Source organism: Staurois parvus, unplaced genomic scaffold, assembly GCF_062004578.1.
Source record: "Staurois parvus isolate SC_StPar_1 unplaced genomic scaffold, SC_StPar_1.0 ptg000011l, whole genome shotgun sequence".
Lineage (NCBI taxonomy): Eukaryota > Metazoa > Chordata > Amphibia > Anura > Ranidae > Staurois > Staurois parvus.
The window spans coordinates 7488973-7512640 of NW_028317807.1; the positions used below are offsets into that span (position 1 = coordinate 7488973).

The 23668-nt window shown below is 42.0% G+C and overlaps 1 protein-coding gene across 2 annotated transcripts in view; it reads right to left on the reverse strand.

Annotated features, from left to right (window-relative positions):
- The window catches only part of FAM117B (family with sequence similarity 117 member B), a 72060-nt gene that overhangs the window by 16221 nt on the left and 32171 nt on the right, over window positions 1–23668 (reverse strand). Inside the window, exons 3-6 of one of the 2 annotated variants that reach the window (XM_089670444.1) lie at window positions 15331–15423; window positions 10431–10538; window positions 769–915; window positions 468–539 (exon numbers count right to left, since the gene is read on the reverse strand). In XM_089670444.1, coding sequence (XP_089526570.1) covers window positions 468–539; window positions 769–915; window positions 10431–10538; window positions 15331–15423 — 420 coding nt within the window. The remainder of the gene's footprint in view (window positions 1–467; window positions 540–768; window positions 916–10430; window positions 10539–15330; window positions 15424–23668) is intronic. The other variant, XM_089670453.1, reaches the window with a different exon arrangement.

Below are 23668 nucleotides of genomic sequence, written 5' to 3' on the forward strand. Positions count from 1 at the left end.
TTTGGATCCATAGTTTGGAATTTTGCAACAGGATTCCTTTTCTATAAATCAGACCTCAGTTGTGCATGTACATCTCTGGCTGCCGATGTTAACTGCAGCTACCCTGTGTTTTGATTCCCCTCAGAAATCCTTATTCAACACTGCCGAACACCAAAGAAAAATTATTTTTAAAATACTGTACTAGAATCTATACACATTCTATTCAGAATGCAAGACATGTAGTATTTATACAAAGTCTTTTGGGGGTTTTTTTTTTGTGGAAAAGCAGATTCTCTTTAAGACTTGCACAACACAAATAATGGGTAAACCAAGTATTATATGAAATGTCAAATACAAATGTAGAAAGCTCTGCAATACTTATGTTTTAAAACTATAAGGTAATGAATACCGAATGAATATTCAACAGCACTCTGTTCTTAAACAAAAAACAAATAGAATTAAGAAAACCACACACAGCAAAAACTTACCTCCGGATGCAGATGCTGGAAAATCATTGTAATGTTCCCATTGACATCAGGAAGGCCTGAGCATTCTCCATGCTGGGAAACCACAAGGATATATGCTTCAAGATGAATATTGGAGAAACCCACCCTCCTTAATAAACCCATAATATGGAGGGTGAAATCTTAAAAAAATAAAAATGCTTCTTGATTCCATGTGCAGCGAAGAAAAATGAAAAGAGCCTTCCCAATGGTAAAACAAGTTACCATCAAGAACCAATTACTGGGATATGGCTCCAAAGTGGGAAAAAAAAAGATTTGCACTTACCATGAGCTGTTCTTCCTTCTCTCCAGTTTCTTTAATGATAATCTCGACCTCTTGGTTCAGCCCCTCCACACTGTTCCGAAATCTGGACCCAGATGACTTTGTAATGGGTATAGTCATTGGGGTGAGTACATTCTTGGACATAGAGGTCTAGGGAGAATAATCGTATTTTTCTTTAGGACACTACACTCAAACAATTATTGCAGTATAAAAGCATACAACCGACATGAGGGAAATTAATTCCACAGATTATAAAAATGTCACACTACAAAAGGATATAACATCTAGTATAGGATACCAATATTTATTAATATTGGACATCATCATGAAAACTTCCAGTGAAAAAAGCCAAAACCCCCAATGTGTAATCCTCCCAACCCCTCCCAATTCCCCCACCCCCAAAAGACCCACCCAGCACCTATCCAACCCAGTAAAAACCTCTACCCCCTCAGATATAAAAGCTACAAAAGTCCCTATTGTCCCACTATGGTAAAAGACCACTGTTCAGATATCACAAAGTATAAGAGGAAATCTCTGTAAATGTACAGAAGTACAAGAAGAAGACAGTCTCCTAAAACACAGAAAATTCTTCGGGTAAGTAAATGTAATCCACTCAAGTCAAAAAACGCTACGTCTTCCATAGTAGCCGGGTCCAGCCTACTAATGTGAATTTGCACTGTGATAGTATATAGCAACTGACTGATAAAGTATGACAGAGGCTGGACTATGACAGGCAAACTTGGCATAACTGGATACATATCTCACCACATCTTGCCGATAAAGTTCGCTTTCCTCCATTTGGAAATCACTGTGAGTGGTTCCAATACAGGCTAGGCGGTAAGCAGCAGCGTATCCAGCCATGTCATAGCTTGCCAGTCACACCAACATGCACTCCATGGTGACATCAGGACTGCCTATGCGTTTCGCCCCAGCCACTGTCTGGGGCATTCCTCAGGGCGTAGCTGGGGTTTGGTCAGGGGCTTCTATATACAGTCAGGTCCATAAATATTGGGACATCAAAACAATTCTAACATTTTTGGCTCTATACACCACCACAATGGATTTGAAATATAAAGGAACCAGATGTGTATTAACTGCAGACTGTCAGCTTTTGAGAGTATTTACAGCCAAATCAGGTGAACGGTGTAGGAATTACAACAGTTTGCATATGTGCCTCCCAATTGTTAAGGGACCAAAAGTAACGGGACAGAATAATAATCATAAATCAAACTTTCACTTTTTAATACTTGGTTGCAAATCCTTTGCAGTCAATTACAGCCTGAAGTCTGGAGCCCATAGACAACACCAGATGCTGGGTTTCATCCCTGGTGATGCTCTGCCAGGCCTCTACTGCAACTGTCTTCAGTTCCTGCTTGTTCTTGGGGCATTTTCCCTTCAGCAAGTGAAATGCATGCTCAAATCGGATTCAGGTCAGGTGATTGACATGGCCATTGCATAACATTCCACTTCTTTCCCTTAAAAAACTCTTTGGTTGCTTTTGCAGTCTGCTTTGCTTCATTGTCCATTTGCACTGTGAAGCGGCGTCCAATGAGTTCTGAAGCATTTGGCTGAATATGAGCAGATATTATTGCCCGAAACACCAGAATTCATCCTGCTGCTTTTGTCAGCAGTCACATAATCAATAAATACAAGAGAACCAGTTCCATTGGCAGCCATACATGCCCACGCCATGACACTACCACCACCATGCTTCGCTGATGAGGTGGTATGCTTAGGATCATGAGCAGTTCCTTTCCTTCTCCATACTCTTCTCATCACTCTGGTACAAGTTGATCTCGGTCTCATCTGTCCATAGGATGTTGTTCCAGAACTGTGAAGGCTTTTTTAGATGTCGTTTGGCAAACTCTAATCTGGCCTTCCTGTTTTTGAGGCTCACCAATGGTTTACATCTTGTGGCGAACCCTCTGTATTCACTCTGGTGAAGTCTTCTCTTGATTGTTGACTTTGACACACATACACCTACCTCCAGGAGAGTGTTCTTGATCTGGCCAACTGTTGTGAAGGGTGTTTTCTTTACCAGGGAAAGAATTCTTCCATCATCCACCACAGTTGTTTTCCGTGGTCTTCCAGGTCTTTTGGTGTTGCTGAGCTCGCCGGTGCGTTCCTTCTTTTTAAGGATGTTCCAAACAGTTGTTTTGGCCACGCCAAATGTTTTTGCTTTCTCTCTGATGGGTTTGTTTGTTTTTTTCAGCCTAATGATGGCTTGCTTCACAGACAGTGACAGCTCTTTGGATCTCATCTTGAGAGTTGACAGCAACAGATTCCAAATGCAAATAGCATACTTGAAATTAACTCTGGACCTTTTATCTGCTGTAATTGGGATAATGAGGGAATAACACACACCTGGCCATGGAACAGCTGAGAAGCCAATTGTCCCATTACTTTTGGTCCCTTGACAAGTGGGAGGCACATATGCAAACTGTTGTAATTCCTACACCGTTCACCTGATTTGGATGTAAATACCCTCAAATTAAAGCTGACAGTCTGCAGTTAAAGCACATCTTGTTCGTTTCATTTCAAATCCATTGTGGTGGTGTATAGAGCCAAAAATTTTAAAATTGTGTCGATGTCCTAATATTTATGGACCTGACTGTATATTAACAGGTTAACACAATGGTTCGCCTCCTAAAGCCACAAGCTCAAGGTAATTTATTTCAAGGCACAGTGCAGGTGCTATTCCCTACCAGAAACATATGTCCACTTTCAATAAAGGGGGGTTAGAGTGTAGACTCACTAACTAAATCTTGATATATACCAGAGCTAGGGGCACCTCCCGCATATATTCTTTATGTCTATGAAAAGCAGTTAAGGAAAGCATTTATTTGGTACATACGCCTACCCTGCGAGTCCAGAAATTGTTGAACCTTCTCCACATATTTGTATACTGAGCAATGTCCACATGCACAAACATCCCAACCTAGAGTAGGTGCTCTATGTGCTATCATCCAGGGTCTTTCTCCATGTGTGTTTTATATATATATATATATATATATATATATATATATATATATATATATATATAGTGATGAGTGAGTTTGGGGTGGAGGATCTTGACTGGCCTGCACAGAGTCCTGACTTCAACCTGATAGAGCACCTTTGGGATGAATTAGAGAGGAGACTGCGAGCCAGGCCTGTGCCTGACCTCACAAAAACGCTTCTGGAAGAATGGTCAAACATTCCTATACACACACTCCTAAACCTTGTGGACAGCCTTCCCAGAAGAGTTGACACTGTTACACCTGCAAAACGTGTGCGCCAACTCAATATTGAACCCTATGGACTAAGACTGGGATGCCATTAAAGTTCATGTGAGTGTAAAGGTAGGTGTCCTGGTGAGAAACCGTCTCCCTCAGACTTCAAAATGGTGAGAAAGTGCCCCCCTCAGACTTCAATTGGCGAAAGCGCCACACAAAATATCTAGTCTGTCATGCAAATCTGAGTTTCAAAACAAATCCAGAATCGCATATGTGTGATCCAGGGCAGCTCCATTCACACCTGGGCATTTTGGGATCACAGCAGAATCACCGATTGCAATAATGCAAGTTCAGGTGCCATTATTTTTCATGCCAAAACTGCACCACGTTTTAGGCACTTTAAGTCCCAGGTGCTTACAATCCACAATACACTAAAAAAAAAACCTGACTCCTAACTTTTTAGATGGCTCCGAGATTCAAAGCTAATTTGTCAAGCACCTAATCATTTACCCCCAAAACAATCATCTCATTAGCTACTAAGGAGGGAATGCAGGCACTGTCACTGTAAGCCTGAAATATCGGCTGATATGCACAAAATCATGAGGATTTAATAAAGACACTTAAAAAGCTGCAAAGACAAAAAATAATATCCAAAGCCAAGACCCTTGTCTGGCAAAGCTACAGTTTTGAAAGTTTGTGGCACTAAATTTGTTTGCGAACAAAAATCTTATCTGATCCAAAGAAAGAGTGTTTAATTAATTTATAATTTTGTTATCTCATTAAAAGGAGAGTGCCAGTGTCACAGATTGGGCTTTATGCGAGTAGCAGCTGGTAACCTGCATCTGGGGCTTATGTATACAGTAAATCTGTGGCACCCAGCAGGGAATAAGCGCTTTCAGAATGCAGAGCAGAAAAGACTTAGCATCTCTTGGGGCCCACTATTTCTGTTTGGGGAAGATAAAAATGCAGTTCTGATGTTTAATATATTAGCTCATTCTGAAGCACGACGACACAAAAGGCCGTCTGAATATCAACTGCAAAATCACTTAGTTGATGAACAAAAAATAGTGATGAGTTATATCCATGTTCTATTAAAGTGGTTGTAAACCCCCCCAAAAAAAAAAAAAAAAAAAAAAAAAAAAAAAAATCTAAATTAAACTGAACATTGCATCTAACTCAGCAGTGCAGGAGAACTCTACGGTCCTCAGTTAGGCCAGGAAAAGAGCATCCTGTCATCTGCAATCCTCTCTGCTCTTCTACAGTAAAAAATGCAGACACCCGAGTAAAAAAGGTGTCAGGCATTAGTAACTCAGAAGTCCATTTGCTGATTTACACTTCCAACATGTAGATAGAAAACTGGAATGCTGTTCTCTGCCCAGGAGAGAATGATGCTTTCTTCGTTCAGGGCTCTCTGACTTCTGGTACCCCCCTTGGTAAATTATGTAGGTCAAGCCGTGGCTCTGTCAGACTGCACCCTGACTGGGTGTCCAGGTAGGAGGGGTACAGTATAGCAGAGTCAGTCTCTTCTGGCTATCGTTTCAGAATGCTGAAGGGGAGCATCGCATCCTGTGGAGACCAGGTTCCCTGGACAGTCAGTGAATTGTAGACTGCACTCAGCCCATCAGGCTTGCATCCATCGTTACTACATTCCAGAGAAGGAAAGAATGATTTCCTTTATTCTAGGGATAAGTTGGAATATAACCATGTCAGGGAGTCTTGTGCCTGGCTGGGCAGCAGTAGAGGTTGATCCAGAGAAAGGATCTGCTTGTCCCACGTCATGGTACATTGTTAATCTGCAAGGGTATAGAGTGGAACTGAGCAAAGACTGTCTCAAATGAGAGTACCATTTGGCCCAAATTTTCATGCAGAATCAAGTTGTGGGATGCCAGGTTGATCCGAGAGTTTGGCAGTTGGATCTTAGAGAAGGAATCTTCTAACGAAGGAAATATTTGTTTGCCTGGGCTGTACCCAATATCAGTCCCAAATATTCCAGACAATGGAAAGGCTGGAGGGCAGACTTCTTGAAGTTAAGCCAACCAAAAGTTTGAAGAACTGGACTGTACTTTGAATGTTAGAAAACAGGAGCATTTCTGAGGAATCGCAGAAGGACGCCTAGGTACTCCATGACAGATGCCTTGAAATCATAGCAGAGCCAGTACTTTTGTGAAGACTCTTGCTGCAGAGAAGAGTCCAGATGGTAAAGTGTCACATTGAAAATGTTGGTCTCCTACAGCAATGTGTAGGAAAGCATTGGTGTGAGGGAATGCTAGGAATATGAAGATAGGTATTTTTAGATGCCACTGATGCCAGAGATATCCCTAATATGATGACAGATTTTGCAGACTTCATGTGGAATTTGGGGACATGCAGATATCTTGTTGACCCAGGGCTTTCCACAAATCTGCCTGTCATTGAGGTGAAGCTGGTAGATTGGAGATAGGAATCAAGGAAGGGGCAGGAATCTATTTTGCAGCTCCAAAAAGCTTCATGTTGGACCCACAAGTCCGAGATGGATCTGATTCCCCCCCCCCCCCCCCCCCCCGAGAGTGCTCAGTCATCCTGAGCAGAATTTCTGTGTAGGCTTGGAAGGTTAGGGTGTCCAAAACTTGCAACAAAATGATGGAATCACTCTCTAGTTGAGAGGATGCCTGAGTAGAACAAAAGTTATTCCAGTTAACTGTTCGACAAACGGACATGGCCACAGTGGTCTGTAGTAAGATAGGTCCAGAGAGAGTTAAAGGTTGCCTTTAGTAGGATTTCTAAGCATCTATCAACAGAACCCTTGGAGGAAAAACCTTAACAGACCCGCAAAATGCTTGTTCAGAACGGAAATAGCAGGACCCACTACTGGAGGAGGCCATTTGTTCATAACTTCCTTTTCTCTAAAATGTAATTCCACAGAGTTTTGAGGAAGGAATACGCTTTCAGGGGATCCCCTGAGGGGTAAATCCAAAAATCCAAAATGGATACCTCCTGAGAGGGTATTTTGTGTCTTCAAGGAAGAAGCTACTATAACCCAGACACTCACCAATGTCCTGTTGCTTTGTTTGTGGAAGGTAGGCAGTTGGGTGGTCAGCCAATGCTCAGGAAATGGCAGGAAGAAGCGCGTCAACTTGAAATAGTATTGGAACGTCACCACCCAAGCAGCAACACTGGGTTGGAGCACCCCAAAATTTGAAACCATAAAATGTTCCCTGCCACCTACATGGTAGAGACTTCTAAAGAGGGATAATACACTAAGTGAATAGCACCCCACATGTAAAAACAAGTAATATAGGGAAAACCAGTCTTGCCTTATCCATGCAGCACCCATTACAGTATACATACCCCACAAAGGGGTTTTCAGGGTCTAATTGCCATAGAAATGGACTTCAGCCCTGGACGCTGCAGCTAACTACACTCATTACACGTGCCAAGGTGAGCACCACACACAGGATCCAGTGATGGAAGAAAATATTACATCCTAGCCTTGCTGCTGCAGTGTGTAGGTATAATTCCCAAAATGTACATTGAGGATCACTGATCTGGAAACTGTTAGTGAGACCAAAGGCAGCAAGCAGTTGGATCTTGATCATGTCAGCCAAAGTAGTGAAGAAAACTAAGCAGCCATGGTTTACGACTACAAGGCCTGTGTCCTGTACTGTACAATTAAAGTGATTCTAAAGGTTCCAGGATTTTTACCTTCATTCATTGTATCCACGAATGTAAAAAACCTTCTGTGTTTAGCAGCCCCCTCCCCCCAAACACTTCCCTGAGCCCCAGCCCGATTCAGCGATATCCACGGGGACTCTCACTCCTGATTGACTGAGCTAGTAGTGGGAGCAATTGACTCCTGCTGCTGCCTTGGGACCCTCCCATCAAAGCCAGTAAGCCAATCAGGAGAAGGAGGTGGCGGGGTCGGGCCACAACTTTGTGTGTGAATGGACATGTAGTGCCACAGCTCGGAAGCACACCTGCTCATTTGCCCCCTAGCAAGCTGTTTGCTATGGGGGCAGCCAACAGGATGGAGGGGCCAGGAGCGCTGGCGGGGGACCCGAGAAAAGAAGGATCCAGGCTGCTCTGTGTAAAACCACTGCAGACAGCAGGCAAGTAGGACATGCTTTTTTAAAAAAAATTTAATAACCGACTTTAGTATTACTTTAAGATAAGCATTTTTACTTAACTAATCTTCTGATCCCACACACTCTTCTGGTTTGTATGACAGGTCCCTGCAGCCTCTTCTCCCTTTAGTGGTTGGTTGTCCCCCCGTCATCACCAGAGAAGGATCAGGTAAGTATAGTGCTTTTCGCAGTGTTTAAGCCTTGCAGCTTCTCTGCAAGGGAACATTTTTGTTCTCCCCAAAGATGGACTTTAGCCATTTTTCATCCTATGCTCAGCTCTACAGGGCCCATATGTGTCAGGTTTAAAAGCAGCAATACTTAGTAAAACATCTGTTTTGGGTTGGTGTTTTAACACTTTCAGACAGAACGCATAATTGTTAACATCATATAATTTCATGTTCTTAAAAGTTACCTTTCCATTTTAATCTGTAACTATAAATTTCTGCAACAGTCGCTTTTTTCCAAAATGGCAACCTGGAGGCATTATATACACCATTGTACAAAATGCACAGAGAAATGCTTTATCTAGCTTGTATGGTTGCCTCACAGGTTTTCTTAAGTCTACAATGACATACAAGCCATATCTTATGCAATCCCTGTATTAGGAGTTTCAGACAGCCGAGGTGGCGATAATGAACGCTGACCCTCCCATTCAGGAATCCGTCTGGAAAGCACAAAGTGAATCAAGCAGGCATTTCTTTGAAACAGAAAAAAAAGGTAGGGATCTGCAACGGAGTTTTAAAAACTCTTGCAATGTACAAAGATCACATTGAGGTGACTGTTCTTTTATAACTCAACAAAACCGAGTTATAAATTTAGGCTGCAGGAATAAATTGCATCACTTAACATGCACCATATGACATTTTACAATTAAGAGTCTTTGCCAATGAAATGATTAAGTCTTAAAAGCAAACGTGCTTTGCCAGGCAGAGCAAAGCAAAAGGTTAATTTAACTAGCCTATTTCCCAGCTGCTCATACTTCTTCTATTCCTTTGTTCCTCTGCTCCATTTCAGGAGCAAAGAAAGAAAGTCCTGTGTAAGCTCAGAGCTGCTCCTTTGGGGTTTACATGGGGCTGAGGACTCCTCACATTGCAATTTGGTACTGCAGGAATAATCACCAACATCACATGAAGTAACATGCTGCTCTATAGCATGAAGTACAAAATATTTTATTCAATCCTAGCAGCTTACTGCAGCAGCAATGGAGTGAAAAAAAGTGTAGGGAAAAAAATATGCACCCAGCACAGGTAAATACAGATTTTCTTTATTACTATTAACCACTTCAATACAGGGCACTTTCACCCCTTTCCTCCCGAAGCCAATTTTCAGCTTTCGCACTTTGAATGAGAATTGTGTGATCATGCAACACTGTACCCATATGACATGTTTTCTTTTTTTTCTTAGATAGGTAGGTGCTTTCTTGTGGTGGTATTTAATTACCACTGGGTTTTCTTTTTTTGTTAAAACAATAAAAACAAACTTTTCTTCGTTTCTGTTATAAATTTTAGCAAATAAGTAATTTTTCTTCTTCACTGATGGGCTGCACTGATGATCAGTGCCCTGATTGTCAGTGTAACCAAAGCACTGACAGCCTTGCAGGTATTGGTTGTCTCTTCACACAGACACAGCATGTGAGGAAAAGACTGCCAAAAACTAATAAGTCTGTTTACAAGTGATCAGCTGTGACTGGACACAGCTGATCACATAGTAAATGGCCGCTTTTATTGGCCCTTTAATCTGTGATCAGCTGTGTCCAGAAAACATAGCGGTAACAGGGCGCACGCAATGCGCGTTTTCGGAGGAGGTCTATAGATGCCCTCCCAGAACAAGACAACCGTCCTGTAGCCATCTTTTGGCTAAAGTGTGGTATTAAAGTGGTTAAGCGTCCAGAACAAATTAAAATGTAACCTCAAATTATAATAAGATAAACACATACAAAAGTAAAAGCCTAATTAAAATGGATGAGATGACTAAAGAGGCAAAAAAAAAAAAAACAAAAAAAACCAAAACACTTATTTATGAAGGTTGGCCACAGAATAGCAGATGGCTCCCTGAACATGAAGGTCTACAAAAAGCACATAATACACACACAGTATACCTACATAGAAAAGTGAAGAATCTGATTGACAAATTTTCCCAAAAGGTCAGAAAATCTGCACTTCTAAGTGCCTGAAGTGCTCATTATAGCCCAATTGCAAACAGGGCTTTAAACTGAATAATTACGTCTGATTATTGGACAGTGTTTGACCAGTCAATGACTTTTACGATGTGTTTCACCTTCTTATAATGAATGTAAAAGTAATTTTCCAATTACCCCTCTCAAATCTTACTGGCCAGCCTAACTCCTTACCTGGTTAATTGCTGTGTGGTTGCCATGGAAGGGAGACTGCCTATCCTTATCCCGATGATGTCTGCTGCTGTGTTTACTTCTTTGAAGTTGCTGACGTAATTTAGCAATCTAAGGATGAAACATTATAGTAATCAGTAATGTAAACAAGGTGCATACACAATGTAATTAAAAAGTACTGTTCTTTGTTTTAAACATTAAAAGTACAATTACCGCCTTCAAATAGGGACAAACCAAGCAATTCAAAGCCCAATTACATTTCTGAAGTGGCATACCAATTAATGTAACCCTATTATGACAGAAAACTGGTGGCTGCCATTGCGTACCTTCTTCTGAAAATGCTATCTGAAAGCCTGCTATGTTTAAAGGCACACCATCAGAAGAGATTACTGGAGGCTGCCATTATTGAACTCCCCTTTGAGAGTGCTAGTTGCTTGGGTGGCATTTTGATACGGACTTCAAAGCTGTCCAGGTTGCTGACCAGGAAAAAGTGTAGTGATAAGTAGTTCTGACACTTCTTCGCAACACTATTTAATATAAATACACATTTACATGATTGTGGTTGAAACATACTGAAGTCAAATACAACCATGCATTTAGCACTTTTAAAAGGCGGCCTGCAATGGCATCCCTCAAACAGCTATCATTAAAAGGTGTTCCTATAACCACTTGCCCCAAATGGATGTATCCGTACATCCTCTGGTTTAAGTGATTCTACCCGACTCATGACTGCAGATGCAATCCTGACCCTCGCATCTTTTTTTATAGCCAGCGATGCTGAATAATGTAAAAGTGTGGTGGAAGGTGGCGTGTTAAGTCATGTGTTAACATGTGTTGCATCAAGGCAGGCTATTCATTGTGTGCACTTGTCTCAATACACACACTAAGTGTCATTTCTGTCTGTTGCCTTGGCTCTCTGCATGAGTCACTTCTAACAAGTTTTTCTGACACCAATAAAAAGATGAAGGGAGGGAGTGCCAACACACAGCCTGTGACTGACAGCCTCAGCTCTGTTCCAGCCTGCTGTGTGAAGAGGGTGTGTCCCCCTCCCATCCAATCATCTCTCACTGAGCTCTGCAGAGTGAGACTTCAGATCCCTGCCGCATCGCAGCATGAACACCACTAGACCTCTTAATGTATGATGTGATATATGGCACAAAGCTGTCAGTAGCAGATCCTTTAAGTCCTGTAATTTGCAAGGTGGGACCTCCATTGATCAGAGTTTTTTCCAGCAGATCCCACAGATGCTTGATGGAATGAGATCTGGTGAATTTAAAAGTCAAGTCAACACATGAAACTCATTGTTTTCCTCAAACCTTTCTTGAAACATTTCTGCAGAGTGGCAGGGCACACTATCCTGCTGAAAGAGGCAAATGGGAATAACGTTTCCACGAAGAAGTGTACTTGTCAGCAACAACGTTCAGGTAGGTGGTAGATATCAAAGTATATGTGGAAGTACATCCACATGGATGGCAGAACCAAGGTTTACCAGCATAACCTTGCCAGAAGCATCACACTGCCTCCGCCGGGTTGTCTTCATCCTCATGCCATCTCTTCCCCAGGTAAGCAATGCACACGCACTGGGCCAACCATATGATGTAAAAGAAAATCAGGACATATCAGACCAAACCACCTTCTTCCATTGCACTGTGTTCCAGTTCTGATGCTCATTGCATTGTAGGTGCTTCTGGCTGTGGAAACAGCCAGACCTCCAAATACTATGTTGGTAGGATCTCTAACTTTGGGCCCTAGCATGGGCATCCTGACCAGTCTGTGGCTTTGTAGCCCCATACAAACTGCAATGCCAATATTTTTCTGTGTTCCCATAACATAATTTTGTTGAAGTTCTTCGAAGGACACAGGAATTCCAAAGGGGAAGGCAACAACCATTGAGGTCTAACAGATGTGGAGATCTGAAGGAATCCATGCTTGAATCAGGCTAAATGAAGAAAGGGCCAAGCAAAATATGGAAATTACCATGACCACAGGGAAGGCACCGATTATCAACCTGGTGCTTCAGACCAGGAGAGACCAACACCAATAAGGGGATCGGTTACCTTGAGAAATAAAAAGTCTCAAACCAGTGAAGGCAGGAGGGCCAACCACCAAAAAAATGCAGATGGAGCAAACACTACCCAAATGGGAGAAAAAAACCAAAAAAACAAAAGAACTAAAAACAATTAAAATGTTTTCTGGGTCAAGATTCAGAACAAAATCCCCAACAGAAAGTTTGAACAGACATAACCGGTCCAATGAAAATCCCATTTGGTCAACTGTAGGAAAAACAAAACAAACCTAGAATACCTAACCCTTGACCTCAATGAAAAGGAAATTTGGACAGGCATAGAGGAGTGTCTCAAGCCGTGTACACAATGAGAAAATCGGACAAAGAAAAAAAAAAAAAAAAAAAAAACGTGCATGCTCAAAAAACAAAAGAATACATTACAATACATCACTTCCAAAGTTGTATTTGGTCTTACCAGAAATTTTGTAACCTATTCGTTTTCGATATGAAAGTGGCATGCAAAAACAAAATAATTCATCCAATATTCTCATGGTGTATGCTAGGACCATAAATTAGTACTTTTTTTTGGTTCAACCACAGTATGTGGATGTGGGAGAGGGGTGAGCGACACTCCTTGCTGAGGTATTGTGTTCTCACAGCGAGGAAACTTCCCCACCATCAAAATACACTGGTCAGTGCTGCTGGCTATCAGGCAGGGAAAATCCAACAGGCTGGATGTACAGAAGTAGATCAGATGCATTTTGGTCCATGTATGGTCGGCTTAAGGTAAAAACCAGTTCATCAACAGGAGGCTTAAAGTTTAACACACCTAACCTTTGACTACAGGGAAAAGGAACTTTCACCTTTGAAAATCAGGTCTCCACCTGCACAGACACTTCATTCACAAGTGATCTGTGAATGAATAAACTACAAGTCCCGTCTTCTACTCTGGCAAACAGACTTGCAGCTCTCAAAAGAATACAGGTATAGTAATCACTGCACTAGTAGTCCATTGACACTCCCTACAGCTCTGCAACTGAAAATCCATACCTATGCAGAGGTAGAGAGGAAGCTGCTGCAGGAGCCTAGCATTGCACCTACAATCCTAAGGTCTCCTTCCAATCAGCACCCAGAGGTAATCCTGGGATGTGATCACCACACTGAAACCTGCCTAATCACTTGCCACCACTATATTTCAGGAATCATCCAACCTACCCCTGAAAAATAGCAGCATATGCAGCTGAAGAGCGAGGAGGGAAGGCTACACATAAGGAACGGGTCAAAAAGTCCATAGGGTATGAATTCTGTGAGCATGGATTTGAACTGAACAGCCCCACTCAATGACGACCCAAGGCTACCAATGCTAGATACCTGGAAATAAATCTTTAGCGGAGGTTCGCAGTTGATAGGACATTTAGTACTGCTCGAACTGATAGAATCCAGGAAATATACACTTTTCATGGAAGGCCTTCCAAAAGTTTCACAACTGTGATGCCAGAAAAAGGCACTAGGGCGAGTGCCGTGAGGAAGGACTGATCCCTGTCAACCTTGTAGGTTAAGAAGTCTCTTAGGAGAGGGACAGGACTAAGGAGAGTCAAGCATCGCAAAGAGTGCAATGAGAGGGCAAAGGACTCCCTAATTAGGGAGGTGTGCGAGCTCAAGTGGGATGCCAAACCCAAAGATAGGGATCCTACCAACGTACGATTTGGAGGTCCAATGGTGTGGGGAACCCGAACAAACCTGGAAAGATGCCAAATGGAGTGCAGTAACACCAAAAGGCTGAGGAGGGGCTGGAAGAGGTGCCTAACTCAGAAGATCCTACCAATTTTCCATTCCACTAAAGAATTACTTAAAATACCAGGTATAGAGGGAAAGGGCTGTGCAGCTGTAAGAAATCTAAAACTCCTAGGTCTAGAACAGCAGGCTGATCCTCTAAATGCAGGCTAGAACACGCAAACAGTTGAAGTGGTGCTGCTACCTTCCTTCAAATCTCTGCTCCACCCGGAGCTCAGACTGAATGGCTGCTAATACCTCTGTGTACTGTGAACCACTGGAGGGACAGTCAGGAAAGCAGCTAAATGGCAATATCCTGTATTGAAATGACATGAAACAGCTGTAAAACAGCCAATGCATTTTGGCCATTAGCTGAAACGATTTTGCTGTTTTATCTCATTGCAATAAAAGATATTGCCATTTGGCATTTACCCGATTGCCAAAAGTTCCTCCAGTGGTTCAGGGCAGAACATACTGCATAACCCAGGTTAGTAACTGACGCTTGTAATTCTGATTCAGGTAGCTCAAAAGTCACCGAAGAAAAAAAACTTAAAAAAAAAGAAAAAAAAAAAAAGAAAAAAAGGCCTATCTACGGCAAACTGAGCATCTTGATCAAAGCCGGAGAGAAAAGAAAGTACTAGCAAAAATAATTAGATTTGCCAGCAGAGCTTAAGTAAAGATGTTCAGTCTCTTTGAAAACTAGCAAAAACTATAGGCTTAGCTGGCAGAGGTGAGGTTATATGGATGCTGGGTTATATGGATGCTGGCTTCAACTTATTTGTTCACTAGAATCCCAACCTCTTGTAGGTGGCAACATAAGCCAAATGTTTAAGAATTTCTGTGTCCTCAGAAGAAATAAAGAATAATTTTTTGTACATCAAGTTTTAAACATTTTCAACACTTATAATGCCCAGGATATGAAGTATTTGCCCATCAACAACTATAATTACGAGTCAATATTAATACCAACTCAGCAGTTAACAGAAAATGCATTAATTTAGAATAATGAACAGAATTCATTAAGCATTCTCAACACTCAATCTCAGAAGAACATATGACCACACAAGAATTGCTATATCAATGCAAAGTGCCTTCCCCCCATTCAGCACACAGCAGCTGCCTAACCTCTTTCAGCTGCTCGTTGCTGCCCCAGGATGCAGATCGCTTGTGAGAGCTTTTCTTCTTTTCAGCATACTCTTCAGCCCAAGCACTTTCTGTCTGTTTGGTATAAAGAAAAAGGAAGTATATTCTGCATTATAATTGCATATACATCATTTAATTAGGCCATGCATAGCAGAAGATTTAGTGAGGCATGATTTAATTGGTATGCCGAATACAAACGACTTGTGCAGCAGTGATTTGCGGCATGTCACTTAAACAAAACATGAATACAACAAATGAAATTAAATCATAGGCTTGATGCACATATTAGTGCAACTATTGTCTTCAATCAAGCCTTTGAAGCAAAATCTTGTACTTTACCTATACAGGAGTAAAAACGGGTTCACTTTATGCATCCTCTCCCCAGTACTCACCTGCTGGGAGCAGAAAAAGTCACTCTAAATGCTTTACATCCCGGTCACATCAAAGCCGATTTTGAAAGCGTGCGAACTTACAGTGAACTCACACGATATCAAAATCTGGTGACCTGCCGATTTCATTGCGATTTGCAAGACATCGACACAGATGTCTATGCAAATCACAACAAAAGTAGTGCATGCACTACTTTAGAAATCGGTGCAGCTCTGACCAAGTTAGAACTGAAACCGATATGACCACTCTAATAGCGGACAATAGGGTGCGACTTGGCATACGATTTGCAAATCGCATGCCAAGTCGCACCCGATGTGACCGGAGGCTAAGAGCCGCTCTGCAGTAAAGTGGGGGTGGGGGGAATAGAATAAAATCTGCTGATTTGCACTGCATGCGAACAAACACATGCTTCTATGCTTCTAAAGTGTATTTCCACCTTTGCAGTCTAATTTGGGAAATTCCTATTATATGTTTATGTGTTCACACAGCATACTTTAAAAGTGGTAGTAAACTACTTACTTTTTTTTTTTTTTTTTTTTTTTTTTTTTAACATTTACCTACAGGTAAGCTTATAATAAAGCTTACCTGTAGGTAAAAAGTAATATCTCCTAAACGTCCACCATTTAGGAGATATTCACTCTTTTTGAGAGCCAGCACATGCGCTCTGAAGGAACGACATACCCGTGCCATTCCTTCAGAGTACTGTGCAGTGGCCCGAGACCCCTGCACATATGCGCGGGAGTGACATCATCACGGCTCAGCCAGTCAGACAGCTGGAGCTCACAAACTTGGAAGGAAGACCGGGTGAAGATGAAGCCTCTACAGTGGTGACAGCAAGCCACTGGAGGGCTTTGTTTTAAGGTACACTATATTGCCAAAAGTATTGGGACATCTGCCTTTAAACAAACAAACTTTAATGGCATCCCAGTCTTAGTCCGTAGGGTTCAATATTGAGTTGGCCCACCCTTTGCAGCTATAACAGCTTCAACTCTTCTGGAAAGGCTGTCCACAAGGTTTAGCAGTGTCTATGAGAATGTTCGATCATTCTTCCAGAAGGGCATTTGTGAGGTCAGGCACTGATGTCAGACGGGAAAGCCTGGCTCATAGTCTCCGCTATAATTCATCCCAAAGGTGTTCTATCAGGTTAAGGTTGGGACTCTGCAGGCCAGTCAAGTTCCTCCACCCCAAACTTGCTCATCCATGTCTTTATGGACCTTGCATTGTGCACTGGTGCGCAGTCATGTTGGAAAAGGAAGGGGCCATCCCCAAACTGTTCCCACAAAGTTGGGAGCATGAAATTGTCCAAAATGTCTTGGTATGGTGACGCCTTAAGAGTTCCCTTCACTGGAACCAAGGAGCCAAGTCCAACCCCTGAAAAACAACCCAACACCAGAATTTCACCTCCACCAAACTTTACACCTGGCACAACGCAGTCAGGCAAGTACCGTTCTCCTGGCAACCGCCAAACCCAGACACATCCATCAGATTGCCAGACAGAGAAGCGCGATTCCTCACTCCAGAGAACACGTCTCCACTACTCTAGAGTCCAGTGGCGGTGTGCTTTATACCACTGCATCCAACCCTTTGCATTGCTCTTGGTAATGCAAGGCTTAGATGCAGCTGCTCCATGAAGTTCTCTATGCACTGTTGTTGTGCTAATCTTAAGACCACATGAAGTTTGGAGGTCTTTAGCTATGGACTCTGCACAGTTTGACTTCTGCGCACTGTGTGGTTCAGCATGCACAGACCCCACTCTGTCATTTTACGTGACCTACCACTTTGTGGCTGAGTTGCTGTTCCCAGTTGACTGTGGAATATTTAGCAGCAAGGAAATTTCACGAATGGACTTATTGCACAGGTGGCAACCTATCACGGTACCACACTTGAATTCACTGAGCTCCTGAGAGTGATCCATTCTTTCACAAATGTATGTAGAAGCAGTCTGCATGCCTAGGTGCTTGATTTTATACACCTGTGACCATGGAGGTGATTGGAACACCTGAATCCAATGATTTGGAGGGGTATCCCAATACTTTTGGCAATATAGTGCAAGTCTTTCATAATGTGAAAGTATGTGATGCAGAGTGCAGAATTATTCACAAAACTCTATAAGCTGCTTGCATTGCATAGTAATAGTTTGCAATATGCAATTGGGGGACAATTTTTGCATCAAAATACAATGTACCCTCCAAGCCATGAACTCTTTAACCCTTTGTTGGGGCAGACAGTATGCACATCTAGTTTATGACTGATAATGAAGATCTCCAGCATAGTACATATGTTAATTATGGTAAACAAATCTCCAGCACATTTCTAAAAGCAGTATTAAGCTCAAAACCAAAAATTTAATATATTGCATCTTACCGGTCATTAGATGTGGTGGCTGCATCGTTTTTCTTTTTTTAGGCTTTTTGCCCCCTCTGTTTTCACATAGTTACCTAGCTAGTACCACACCACCTGTATTAAAGTACACCCACTCTATGGATGAAGGAGCACGGGGGACACCATTGGACAGCAGCATTGTCAGTCTGGGAGAATGGAGTGTTAGGATGAACAAGCAGCTTTAAATACGCTAACAAACTGAAGCCAAACTCCAGCTCACACTGCAGTTACACAAGCAGTTATAGATGTTTTTCCTTTGGGCATAAAGTTTTACATGAATAAAAGCTGATCATTGTATGCACCACAGCCAGCGTTAAATAGTTTGTCTCATCTCTGTAACTGATACAATCTGCTGGAGAGTTTGTTCTTTTGAAAAACCAGACTTCCAGGCTGGATCACCAGGTGAAAATAGAATAAAAGAGTAAAAAAGAATAAAATGCAGCCATCACACTGAAGAAATGATAAGCTGCAATATATTAAAATGTATTTTGGGGGGTTTAATATCACTTTAACATTACACAGAAGGGGAAAGCCAAGAGTTATCAAGTACAAAGGTTCTCCCTCCTGAGCACTGACCTGAAAAAACTCACAAAAACTGGATTGACTCCTCCCCTACATCACCATAATGAACCTCAACCAAGCCTCCTTCCCCCATTTTAGAGGCCCATGACAAGGTCATTAAACTACGTAATTCACACAGCTACCAACCTCTGCTATCCCATGCATCTTGCTGTCCGCGGACATCAAAAAAGCCTTTAATGGGTTCAATTGGCAATTCACGGGAGTGACTCTAAAACATATTAGCATGCGAAATAACTTTATTGTATGGATTAGTGCAATCTACTCCATCCCTTCTCTCTCTGTCTATGGTGTCTTCTCCGAGTCCTTCATGATTTCAAACAGCAGTCAAGAGGGCTTTGCCCAATTTCCCTTCCTATTCTCATAGACTCACTTGAGCCCTTCTAGTACTAAGTACAGAGCAATTCAAATATAAAATGCTTACAAGTAGGAGATCATCATTACAAAATCTCTGCCTATGCAGATGATCTTTCTTCCTTCTTAAGATCAGAACTTCCAAAAATCAGAAGCAATGAGCATCGCAATGACTTCTCAGCAAACTCAAAACTAACTTCTAATTAATATGGGCAAACATGACACTTAAATACTTATGTACTACTTATTCTAATTTGAAGAACATCATTACTTTGAATTTTCTATCTGTCCTTCAGAAAAGAGGATTCCTACTCCAGAAGTTCTATTTTCTTGGTTGGCCAGTGCAACACTTCTAAAATTCCTAACCTATTAAAACTCCTGTACTTGCTCTCCATCTTACCCATACATTCTCCTTCCTTACTTCAGGTCAGTCAATTCCTTGTTAAAGTGGAGTTCCAGCTGAAAAAAAAATAGAAATCAGCAGCTACAAAAACTAGGCAATCGCAACGGAAGTGGGAGCGGGTACCTGTTCCCCAAAAGGTACCAATCCTTAATGGGGAAAGGGGGAAAAAGCATTAAAGCATAACTTCCCCTTTTGGGTGGAGCTCCACTTTAAGTTCTTGTGGGCGATCACACAACCTCTGCCTCAAAGCCATCTCCTCTGTCTCCCCAAAGCACATGGAAGCCGTGCCTAACATGACACACTCATACCACACAGCTTGCCATCTGGTCAGACTGATTGATTGATCTAGGCACAGACACCAAACAATAGGTCATACTCAAGCAAATCCCCTTACATTACCCCCAGTGTAGAATACCCTGGTGCCACCCATATACACTCACGTATCTGAAAACATACCCAACAACTGGACCCTCTTTTTGGACCTGTGCTCAGGCCTTCCAGAAATATATCAGATGTGGTCTGAAATAAGATTTCCCTGTTTTTACTACAGAGAAAGAGGAGTTACATTCCTGGGATTCCTTGCATCTAAACTGAGACATTCTACTTGATAGAATCTCCAAACTGATAAAGTACCTAATTTTCCATTATAGTTTGTATCTGTTGTCATCTGGATTGCGAGGACTGCTGTATGTGAGCAACTGCAATTTGCTTTTCCTTAGTGCACACTGCAATCTGCCAAATCATTGGTATTAGTTCATCTGGAGAGAGCAGTGGATGTTATTTGAGAAACAAGTTGAGAGCGAGGCTACACTGCTCTATGCATACCGAGAAGAGTCAGACTCAGCTGTGTTCTGTGAAAAAGGATTTCCCTGCTTTTACTACATATCTTTTATAGAATTCTTGGGTTTCCTTGCATCTAGACTGAGACATTCTACTTGTTACAATTGCTAATCTCATACATGTACATAAAATGATCCCACCAAGTTTTTGCTTTACTTTGTAACTATTATGTCAGCATAGGATTAGGTTTACACATATATGGGCCAGTGGGGCACACGCAAAATGCTCTGCTCTTCTTAATAGCACCCCTATGCATCAGAAAGCACAACATTTTTGGGTGCTTGAAACTGCATGATTCTATGCAGCCACATTTTAAAACATTTTCCACAGGTACAGCAGCCCATTCCAATGAACGCACTGCTGTGCCCACACAAATGCAGCATGCAGGACCCACACAGATGTGAACCTCACCCGAGAGGACTGTTGTATGTCAGCTACTGCAGTGTGCTGTCCCTCACTGTGCACTGCAATCTGCTAGTTACCCCTTTTCTATTAAGAGGACTGCTGATTTGAAGTACATCTTGGAACTGAAAAAGCAGAGTAAAAGTTATCCAGGTGGTTTGTTACTGCAGTGGAGAGTGTGAGAGCGCTGAAATCACTAGATACTCTTCCAATGAAAAGTAAGGTACTACGGAGGCCATAATCGATCATGAATAGAACTGATCACTGATCTATTCTCTTCTCTATCAGATACTAAAGGTGGGAATACACAATTAGAAATTTGACTGATCAGTCATCAGACGACCGAGAGGCATTCGTTCGTTGGTCGAAATCATGGCCCACATTAACCAATCTAAAAAAATCGTTCGTCGGGCAATACATAGTGTTGACATCTTCCGTACAAGTGGAAGTGATGCAGTGTGCGTGTGACTTTTATGCCAGACCCTTCCGGCCAGAACGAGCGATATACACAACAAGGAACAGCAATGAGTATAATATCGTTTATTAAATTAACTATATACATAAATAGTGATGCATAAAAATATAATATGCAGAATTCTGGTCTCATCTCATTAGGCCAATCTACTTTTAACATTTGGATTTTTCGTTTGTGTTTACCAATATTCCTTGGACATAAATTTCCGAGTCATGTTCAGTTTCCGCTCATGCGTGATTTCGCTTGATAGATTTTTTTCGTACAACAGTTATACCACCACATAGAAAATCGGTCGTTCGTTTGGGAAACGACAATTTTTCACTGTTTAACCGGATTTTTTCGTTCACAATATCGTTATTAGCTAAAACATCTTGCTCATCAACTAAAAAATTGTTCGATCAGTGGTTCCGCGAAATTATTTGGACGATTTTCTTATCGTGTGTATGGGGCATAAGTAATGCTGTGTATACCCTAGGTTCCATGAATGGCTCTTACTATGACTCAACTGTCAAGCCTCCCACTTTCTTCATTCCAAACAATGACCCTCTGTTAAAGTCCCGACAGCCAACACGAGTCCCTTTTGTTTAGACTGCTCATAAGATATATCTTGCCTGTACCACTTCCTATGTCATTCTCAAGGCATCTCGTTTACTTCGAAATGCTACAGTCATTGCCAAAAATATTGGCACCCCTGCATTTTTGTCAGATAATGCACCGTTTCGCCCTGAAACCTGTTGCAATTACAAATGTTTAGGCATTCTCATGTTTGCTTTTCTTTTATCTTTTGTTTGTTTTGGATAACACAAAAAAGTAGAAAAGCAAAAAGCCAAATCTGACACATTCCACGCAAAACCTCAAAAATGGACTGGACAAAATTGACACGCTCAATTTAATCTTTGGTAGCACATTCCTTGGAAAAAATTACTGAAATCTATTGCTTTCTGTAACCATTAATGAGTTTCTTACACCTCTCTACTGGAATTTTGGACCACTCTCCTTTCGCCAATTGCTCCAGGTCTCAGATTGGAAGGGCTCCTTTTCACAACTGCCATTTTGAGATCTCTCCACAGATGCTCTATGGAATGGAGATCTGGACTCATTACTGGCCAGTTCCGTACTCTCCAGTGCTTTGTCTGAAACCATTTCTGGGTGCTTTTTGACATTCTCCTGCTGTAAGAGAGTTGAGTCTGTCAGAGGTCATGGGTCTGACACAGGGTCCTATATTGCACCCCAGAATTCTTTGGAAGTCTTCAGATTTCATAATGCCATGCTCACGGTCAAGACATCCAATGCCTGAAGCAGCAAAGCAACCCCAAAACATCAATGAACCTCCACCATGTTTGACTGTAGGGGAAAAAATCCCAACCGCTTTATTTGGAAAGCCTCCATCTCTACCCAGGAATCAAAACATATATGATCGGCAACAAGGCGAGAATGAACTGTAGAGACTTTGATGGTCTTGAATCACCCAGTGATTCAAGACAATCAAAAGTGTTGCCTCCACCAACGGCTGAAATTAACTCACCAAAAGATATTGCTATAATTATAGAACAGCAATAAAACGCCTCTATAAATGATTCACTCCTGCACACGCTGGAGCAAGTACACATAGAAACGTTGATTGCTAAACATATCCTGTATTGTCGCGAACGCCAGAGTGAGAGCAATAATTCTTGAACCAGACCTCCTCTAACACAAAACCGATGACCTATAAAAGGGGCTTTAACCACATCCCCACTGCCCTATAGTAGATATACTGCTACAGGGTGGCAGGGTTGCGCAAAATCAAATATAAATAAATGTGATCTTTTTACCGGGTAGGGGCACGTGAGAGTCCTACCCGCGCCGCCATTCGAGGCCATCACCAGGCCCGGCTGGTGATTCCCCGCCGGCACCCAGTGGCTACCGACGACGGGGAGGAGGGCCGCTTTGTTTCCCAACAGTCTTGTCGGCTCGGACACACTGCTCTGGATGGCTGTGCACAGCACAGCCATCCTGAGCAGTGTATTTACAGTGAAGCACCAGCACACCGCCCCCCAGTAAAACACTCCCAGCACACAGTTAACCCTTTGATCGCTCCTCATGTTAACCCCTTCCTGCCAAGTGCGATTAGTACAGTGGCAATGCTTTTTTTATGCACTGATCACTGTATTGGTGTCACTGGGGATGTCAGTGACACCACGTCAGTTTTCCCCCAGTGTCAGAATGCCGGCCACAGTCCTGCTATAAGTCGCAGATCGCCGCCATTACTAGAAATAAAAAAAAATCCAGTATATATACACTGCCATTCGTAAATGCTATATCTTTCATGTAACCAAATAATTTATTATTATTATACAGTATTTATATAGCGCCAACAGTTTGCTTAGTGCTTTACAATATAACGGGAGACAATACAGCAACCTTATACCCAATAAGTGAAATGACAAATAACAGTGTAGCCCCAAATAATATGCCAAACATAAATAAAGTGTGACACACTCAATCCCTCTAAA